We start from the raw sequence: 9,429 nt of genomic DNA, 5'->3' as shown, positions 1-9,429 counted from the left end.
CGGCTGTTGCTAAATAACGTTCCTTTAGAATGGTATATTGTCCATCCAACATGAAAACCATCAATAATGCCATTTAGTACGAGGCGCCAAACCCATCTTGCACTGAATTAGCAGGTGAAGCTGATTCTTCCAGCGGAGAGCGCTCAGAGTAAGCTTTCCTTACAAATTCATCACACATGGCACTACTCCATTACACACTTCTCATCCCCAGTGTCAGGAAGGTGCCAAAGAAGTAGTATGTAAGCATATTCGTTTTCTTGTTGGCCAAGATGATCCTCAAAATTTCCTGTTATGTTTAAGTGATGCTCTACTTGTTCTGAAGTAACATTTTGGCTTCTGTAACATTGAAAACCTAAAATAGGTATAAGAAACAAGTATTCTTGCATGGCCATGACCTGTGATCTGCAGTGACAGTGGCATAGTTTTCATTTATCTTAAAACTATTTCCTTGAGAAAAGCAAAGTTTAAAAAGCTGTGTATAGAATATTAAAAAATATTACTCAATTTACTACCTTATTTTTGAAGGAGTCTATTATTCCTGCCAGTTTGTGGATAATTTAAATACTTTTTAAGTTAATCTTTTAATACATACTTTGTCTACATATTAATCTGAAAATACTTATCTTTTAATTTTGATACTTATGCTTTTCTATCAAAGTTTTAGACATTTTTTTTTTCATAATGCACTTCAGAACTACTGGAAGGAGAAACATTTTCCTCCCTTGAAAGATTTGTGATGAATTTCAGGGAAGATGCTATGAAATTTTATTTCTGCATTAGCAACTGAGCAAGCATATGGAATACAATTGCTCATAAACTGGTTTTATACTAAGTTCAGTATTCACCTCTGAGTGTTTTCATTGTAAGTTGTAGGGGAATGCAATCTAAAATTATGTAAGCATAAAAAATGAACATTTTCAGAAATTTGCTGAAGCAATTGATGAATAAGCGATAGGCCCACTTTCCTGCTGCATTTGCATTTTTCCACATCAGTATCAACAAATGATAACTTCTAGGAATCTAGGTGCTTCCAGAGGGATTCTTAAAAATTCCTGAGGAAGAGACCAATGGTTATTCACTCCGATGCCAATTCACCTTTTTCAGAAATGCACTTTGAATATGAGATGTTCTGTAGCCTATTTGTGAATAGTAACTGGCAAGAATAAACTGGTTCTCATAATTCAAGTTGGGGAATGTCATGTATCTAGTACTATTTTCAGTCCTCACTTTCTCTTTGTAAACTCATGAATGCTCAGTTCTCATTCCTGTAAGTGTTCTGAGCCTCCTGGGACGCACTGAGGACAGCTCTGGTATTTGTGATGGTTCCTGCACAGAGCTGCTGCAGGAACGCATGAAGTTACTCAGAGCAGTACTATTGATAACATGCAGAATCATGATGCTCAGTGTCTAACATGTGTTGAATTAGAAACTCCTAGTTGGTGACTAACGAGCAAGTCCCAAGGATTTGCTTACGTGGAAGAACAGTTTAGCTGGCTGTAAAGGTTTTCAGTATCCTCTCATTCTGTGGTTTTAAAAGCATACCTTTTTTATATTAATGTCAGATAATAAAGACAAAAGGAACATACAATAAAAAATGTAATCTTTATTATTTTGGCTCATTAATAATGTTCTTTAGCATCAGTTAGGGTAATAGTAGCATTTTCCTGCATGCAGTTCACTAATACAGTATTAGTCAATAATTTTAATAAAAGTAATCTATATTTAATTTTCCTGTGTAAGAAACATAAAATGTCCTGATGTGTTGGATTATACAGTTTTGCTACTTCCTCTTTGTGAAAAAATATTGTGGACCCAAGATAACATTTAGAACTGTTCTAGTGCAGCATGAATAAAAAAAAAATCTGTGAGTAAATATGAGATTAAGGATTCTGTGAAAGAAAGGTTGTCTCTGAAAACTTACGATGCAGGCACTGCTTAGACATTCAATTTGAACTTTACACCGTTTCCCAACTGCAAAAAAACTTAGATTTTTAGAAGCAAATTACGAACTTATTTTGCAGAAAGTATTAACATGTTTGCAAATACTGTAAAAAATAAGAACCTACAGCTATCCATTCTCTTAGTTATATCTTGTTCTCTGGAGTTCTTCGGTGAAAAAGTGCTATGGACAGAAAATAAAAAAAAAGGTGTGACATCAACCTGAAGATAAAATTCAGTTCTTGTTTTATGTACATAATGCTGAAAAATAAAATAAAATGATTTTTACAGTATTTATATTTGCTTATAAAATTCTAACATTATTTTCAACAGGTTTAATAGTTTTCAACATGTCTGTACAGTTTGGATATACACTATAAGCTTGTCACTGAAAATTCAAAAACGTAAAACAAATAAGCTCCAAAATAGCTGCAAAATATTGCTTAATGGTATGGAGGAATGAGGTCTTGTTGAGTAGTTTATTTCCTTTAGCTCTGATGTATGGCTTCCCATATTTAAGAATCCCGGACGGTCAAAGGAACAGCAGCATAGGCAATATAAACATGCATTGATAGCATCCAAACTATCTATAATGGTAGTTAATACGTAATTTTACCTGTTGAACGCTTGCACACTACACTTATTGTGGTACATATTTGATGCAATAAATGTGCTTAGGTCATTATCTGTTTGCTCAAACATGCACCACAGGTTAAAAATTACTATTTACATAGCAGAGGGCTTTTCATTATCATGTACAACAATATCAACCTTACTGAGAGCTGAAGATGGCTAAACAATACTGCAGGATAAAGCAGAACAACTTTATAAAGGGCTCTTTTTGATCAGTTTGGAGGGCTGAGGCAGATTAATTTAGTATTCGTATGCAGAAAGACATTTGACAAAGACAAAATCTGTGACTTCAGACCTAGAAGGAAGTTTGCACTTTCCGAAACTTAATGGTCTGTGCAAAAAATAATCTGTCTCTACTGTTCTTACGAGTTATAGGGGACTTTACAGGCATACCAAGACTTGTCTGGATGTGATATAACATGAATACATTAATTAAGCACCTCAAAATCTGTTATTCCTTTCCAGAAACACAGCGCTAAAAAAATCTGTTGTTCTTTGTGACTTAATGTTATTTTCATGCATGATCTATAAGTGCAGCATGCCTTCATGCAAATCATTTCTGTGTGTATATTAGTTGTATAGTAGAACACCTGGCCCTCATACCTGTAAAGGTGTACTTCATTCCCTTCCCCAACAGAAGCCCCATTTACAAAAATAGTCACATATAATAAACATATGAATAAAAATAAGATGAATCAACCAACACAGATTTTGTAAAAATATGACGTATGTGGCAGTTGAAATGCAAACAGTGTATACAGTTACTGTATTGTTTTATGCTAAACACACAAATACTTGGTTTGCACCCCTTTAACTGGTCCCTACAGTCTGAGTAGCCATTTTTTCTCTCCTCTTCAGCAGTGTCAGCTGGTAGTGAGAACAGTAACCTCCTGTCAAGGTTGTTTCCCCATATCACAGTCACAGTCGCTGACGAGGGGTCACCGTCTTTTAATAGGCACTGACCTTTAATGTACAGTATATTTGTAAAAATTGTCAGTTTGGCATAGACCTCCAGCAGGAGTCCTGTTGACAACGAACGCATGATCCTTACAGGCTATGAATTATTTTGCACATAGATGATTTTGCTTGCTATTTGCTTTTATTTCTGAACATCTTTACCTTCCTTTTCATGCTTTTCTTTGACTGGCCTTGTTACACGATCATAAGAAGGTGGACAAACTGCTGTTGATGCTGTTATATCGGTTTTCTCTGTAAATGAATTTTCATTTAACTTGTCAATAAGGATTTCATCTTTCATACCCTGACCAGCCCCTCCTTCGGTTTTGTTTTTGTTATAGATAAAGGAAGCTTGTTTTACTGTTCGTTTTAAAAGGTGACGTCTATAAGCCCGTTGAATAATGACAGCAGATACTTCCTCCTGTTTTCTTTTTAATGTGGTTGTAATTGGTTCGTAGGAAGCTTTTGAAGGATTGGATGCCATAAACCGATCTTCCATCTGTATTCTGAGGGCGTCCATCTCCCCGCTTTCCCCCAAAACACGCTTTGTGAAAGAAAACAAGATGTAAAGGCAGTGAATTCTGTCACCACTTACCATGGGCAGATCCATTGCAATAAGCTGGACTTTGTTTGGTTTGGGTAGATGAAGAGGAGGCTCAAGTGCTGCTGCAAAATCAGACAATTTCTCAAATTCCATGAATTGTGTTGCATCGGGATCAAACTTCTCCCAGACTTCATAGAACATCTCAAAGTCATCCTCACTCAAGGGTTCAGCGCTTTCTTCAGTAGCAACACCAAAGTTCTCCAAAATCACAGCAATGTACATGTTCACCACTACCAGAAATGATATGATAATGTAGCTGACAAAAAAGAAAATCCCAACGGAAGGGTTGCCGCAGTCACCTTTCACGGAGCTCCCCGGGTGAGCTTTGTTAGGGTCACAGTCTGGCTCCCTGCTGTTAAGAATTGGGGCTAGCAAACCATCCCAGCCAGCGGACGTGGTAATTTGAAACAGGCAGATCATGCTGTTGCCAAATGTTTCGAAGTTGAACATGTCATCTATACCAGCTTCCCTCTTAACATAGGCAAAGTTGGACATGCCAAATATCGCATAGATAAACATGACCAGGAACAGGAGCAGACCAATGTTGAACAAGGCAGGAAGAGACATCATCAAAGCAAAAAGCAGAGTGCGGATTCCCTTAGCGCCTTTAATGAGACGCAGGATTCGACCTATTCTGGCAAGTCGGATGACTCTGAATAGTGTGGGGGACACAAAATACTTTTCAATCATCTCGGCTAAAAACATACCTAAAACAGAAAAAAATAAAACCAAGATACATTACCACTTAATCTCCGTATCATTGTAGAAATCTAGAAAAATATTTTTTAAATTGGTGGTTCTATGTAGCAATTAAAGATATTCTGTAGATTCCACTTGCATAATTTCTGTTTTACCAGTTATACTTAATATTTGCAGGTGCAATATATGTTGAATGATTATAACAGTTTTGGTGGTTGGATTAGGTAAATTATTAGATAAAATGAAAAGTTGCATGACTTAGTTGTAAACCTTGCAGCGTCAAAAGCCAACCATATAGCTCTATTTGAGTAAAAGTTCACCTTATATTCATTTTACTGTCTTTTTAGTTTAATAAACAAGACTTACCTACTATTGAGAGAATGACAACTACAAAATCAAAAATGTTCCAGCCTATAGTGAAATAGTAATGGCGAAGTGAAATTAATTTCAGGACACATTCTCCAGTGAAAAGGACAATGAACACCAGGTTTATCCAGTATAAAATATTTTCCATTTCTTTACTCTGGTCGTCAGTTTCTACCATCATGGTAACCATGTTAAGACAAATAAGAATCATGATGCTGATGTCAAATACTTGCTGTGTCACAAAATCAAAGACCATGCCTTGGAATTTGTTCTGAGGAGAAAAGAAAAAAAGAAATATTCAATACAAACTGTAATTGTTTTTCTTTTCCTGTTAGAAGAAAGTAGAAAAATACATGCAGTAAGGCCTATGAGACTTCAATAAAAATGTAACTAGTGATCTTAAGTAGAGCAGTCAAATGAAAGTGAATACAACAGCTTAATTCAGCCTGCTTTGTTTGTATATTCATACAAACATTCATACATAAAATGTTTGCAGGGGAAAAATAATTTTTTTACCATGTTTTCATTTTCCATTTTTGCTGACTGATACACTAGTTAATAATAATTTTCACATGGGCGTGTTTCTGCTCTCTATCTATCAATAAAAACTGAGCTGTTTGTAAATAGCTATTGGTCTGATGTATACAAATGATTTTACCCCTGGTCTTGGTATAGGTTTTTGTGGTTTTTTGGATCCCAGCTTTTTCATTGCATTGTAGTATTTCTTCTGCTCTTCTGTCATAAATATGTCTTGACCTCCAAAGTAAAAACATGAAATCAAAACTGGTTATAACCACATTTATACACAGTGTTGAAAAAACTCTTAAACATAAATGTGATTTATTTATTTATTTCATGAAAAACAAGAAGACTGAGTTGGGAAAAATCTCAGCTATCAAATGCAGCTATCTGCAATTTAAGCATTTAGTCCAAAAGTTGTCTGGACATCCAGTACTGCATCTCACAAAGAACAGCAATGCAGCATTTTTCTACAGTTATTTTCCTTAACTCCAAGAAATCCTTTTCAGTACCTCTTTTCTTTTATAGGAAGAGATATGGTAAACAGCATCTGAGATAAGCTCAAATAGTCTGGACTGCTCAGTACTGTCATTTCTGAACTGCAATTTTAGTGAAACAAAGGAAGCAGACAAAGTCAAGTTTTCAGTACGTGAACGTTTTAATGCTTTAGGTATCTCTAGTTTAGCAATCACAACATTAGCATTGGGACTCAAAGTCTTCAAGGTTTTTGAGAAGATGGATTATCAGACTTTGGAGAAACTGAGCTGAAGATTGAAGCACTCTTGATACTGTTAACAGCAAAATGCTCTCTTTTAAGTCTTTTATCTTGATTAGCTTCCATGTTCAGTGAAGTTATGATTAGCAAAATCCAGGACTGGCCTTTGGAGTCTGACAGTGAAGATAAAGAGAGAATTATGGGTCTTTCGTGGCAACCTAACCCAAATCCACTGCCCATAGTAACTTTCTTGCAGAGACAGCTTGAATGAAAACCCATCAGACTCCACATACCTCTTGAAGTAAATTTTTCCTGGATAAAAGATACTTGTAGACATCTAATTCCAGGAATGTCTATGAACACATAGGACTGGATGCAGCCCTTTTGTGGATGAGTGTTTGGGAAGCTTGAAGAAATGGGAATGCATGCGCCATACACTGAACAGGCTCCCTAACCATATACCTCTAGGCCTCTAGCATGTACAGCTTCCAAAAATCTTACTTAGCATCTCTCATTAGTAACATAAACACATAGAAAGTGATGAAGTCCAGTAAGGTAAAATTAAACTAGTAATTTATAGCTACTTTTGTCCTTTTGCTTTCATTACCTTACCTATTTACAGAAAATAATTTTAAAGATGAGCATCTGATACTCAGACTGTCCTGGTTTCAGCTGGGATAGCGTTAAATTTCTTGCTAGTGCTGTGTTTTGGATTTAGTATGAGGAGAATGTTGATAACACACTGATGTTTTCAGTTGTTGCTAAGTACCCTCCTATTCCAAGGACAGCTCCCATGCCTACTGACTGAGCTAGGTACACAAGATGGGAGGGAACATGGTTAGGACAGCCAGCCCAGCTGGCCAACGGGGTATTCCATACCATGTGACGTCATGCTCAGTATATGAATGGTAGGCGTGATCCAGGAAGTACCGATCGCTACCTGGTTATCAGTCAGCGCGGGTGGTGAGCAATTGCATTGTGCATCACTCATTTTGTATATTCTATCATTATCATTATTATTATTATTTTCCCTTTTTTATTCTATTAAACTCTCTTTATCTCAACCCGTGAGTTTTTCTCACTCTTACCCTTCCGATTCTCTCCCCGTCTTGCTGGGGGTGGGGGAAGTGAGCGAGCGGCTGCGTGGTATTTGGCTGTCTGCCAGGTTAAACCACGACACAGACCATTTATATGAGTGAGATTATCTACATCTGCACTACGAACAATAAAAAAAGGCCCTGAGATAGTTACAAACCACTCCTATTCTGTATAGTTTGAGATAGTTCAGTGTGACAAAATAGAACTTGAATACTTGTGATCATTAAAACAGAATCTGGAGTGTGAAGAAATAATGCTTTATTTTTCATAACCAGGTGGCTATTTTTTTTTTGTGCTGATAGAATCACTACAAATCAAGAAGAAAAAAATCAAGAAATTATGAGTGCTTTAATGTAGAGGCCTAAATCAGAGGTTTGATCATCTAAGGAGGTTTCATGAAGTTTAGGCATGGAAAAGCAGATGACTTGAGGAAGAGCTAAACTGGACATTGAAAACAGAAGGGTCTGTCCCATTCACTACAATGTAAAATCTTACGACGTTAATGCATACTACATCTTGATAAGATTTTATATCCTAATATACTTCAGCTTTTTCAATTTTGAACAGACGTTGGGTGTACATTCCATATATCATGCACCTGCAAAAATGCAGTATTTTCGAGTATATTTAGAAGAGAAATGAAACAATACTTATCTTCTTTTTTTGCTGATTGAAGTTATCAATAATGACACCAATGAACAGGTTCAGGGTGAAAAAAGACCCAAAAATGATAAAGATGACAAAATACAAATACATGTACAGGTTGTCTTCATACTTGGGTTGCTCTAATACCTAAGGAAAAAAAAAAAAAGGAAATATCGTTCCTAAGATTTCATGTGAAAATTTCAAGTGAACAAGTGGTAACCTTGGACAAAATGTCCTTAATATTTTGCGTTTGGACAATACTCCTGTCACTTATATCAATGTATTTTGTCCATTCCATCTATTACTGACAGCATCTGGCAGTTTGCATTCAGTTTTCTACAATTTGTTACAGCTGAATCTCATATTAGTTAATTTAATTTTGTTTCATTCTATTTATGGGTATTAATTGCTTTTGGAAGATAGATAAATGCACACTTGTTGATAGACAGACCTCAAGAAAAAAAGATAGTTTAAAATATTTGCAGTACTTACATTTCTTGAGTCAATAGCTGCATACATAATATCCATCCAGCCTTTAAATGTAGCCTGTAAACAGTACACACCTGTTTAAGCATAGAGCTTGAAGACAATTCATATAATTATTTCCAGCAACTGAGTACAGCACCAGGAATAATTAGCATAACATGAGAGTTTTAGATAATTTTGTCTCTTGGCTTTCGTCACAGCTGCTCATTGGGTACACTGCTGTGTATCTCCCTATTTTGTCTCTACATTAACATTTTAAGCAGTAAGCGTAATTAACTTATTTCTAATTAATTATCACAAATAATAGAATGCAGTATCATTTTAGTGGACTAAACGTTCATCAAATCATGTCAACTGCAAAGGCTATGTACAGCTAAGAAATAGCCTTATGTAACTGAGTTGCCACCAATGAAGACTGATGTGTAGTTCCTCCCTCTCAAATCAGTCAGAAAGGTGGCAACCAAAGGGAACCAAAAATTTGATCAGCTCAGAAAAGGTATTTTCCTATCAATCAGAATTTTGATTTTTCTCTACTTTGAAAGACTTTACCTGATTTAGTAATTCTATTTTCACTTTAAATATATCGTATTGTGTTTTACGAAGGCTAGATCCCTCAGATATGTTCTGAGATGAACTGGTAAGAAGAGGGCATGTTTTATGTGCACTGAAGATTTAATATGCCTCATAGGTGGCACCATTTAGTTGCATTTAGTGAACTTCTATAGCTATTTCCTCTGCCCAAAATCTGTAAATTTTTATATTTGACAGT

At 35.8% G+C, this 9,429-nt stretch overlaps 1 protein-coding gene across 1 annotated transcript in view; it reads right to left on the bottom strand.

The window, feature by feature from the left end:
- Positions 1 to 2,923: 2,923 nt before the first annotated feature.
- Positions 2,924 to 9,429, bottom strand: part of LOC104078762 (sodium channel protein type 1 subunit alpha) — a 48,831-nt gene continuing 42,325 nt past the window's right edge. Inside the window, exons 16-20 of the mRNA XM_009580533.1 lie at positions 8,667 to 8,720; positions 8,184 to 8,321; positions 5,856 to 5,960; positions 5,198 to 5,468; positions 2,924 to 4,839 (exon numbers count right to left, since the gene is read on the bottom strand). Of these exons, the coding sequence (XP_009578828.1) occupies positions 3,671 to 4,839; positions 5,198 to 5,468; positions 5,856 to 5,960; positions 8,184 to 8,321; positions 8,667 to 8,720 (1,737 nt within the window). The 3' untranslated portion in view covers positions 2,924 to 3,670. The remainder of the gene's footprint in view (positions 4,840 to 5,197; positions 5,469 to 5,855; positions 5,961 to 8,183; positions 8,322 to 8,666; positions 8,721 to 9,429) is intronic.

The sequence above is a fragment of the Fulmarus glacialis genome, unplaced genomic scaffold, assembly GCF_000690835.1.
Source record: "Fulmarus glacialis isolate BGI_N327 unplaced genomic scaffold, ASM69083v1 scaffold4216, whole genome shotgun sequence".
In the NCBI taxonomy this organism is placed as follows: Eukaryota; Metazoa; Chordata; class Aves; order Procellariiformes; family Procellariidae; genus Fulmarus; species Fulmarus glacialis.
The sequence above is the reverse complement of the archived record's forward strand: the minus strand, read 5'-3'. Positions and strand labels throughout refer to the sequence as shown.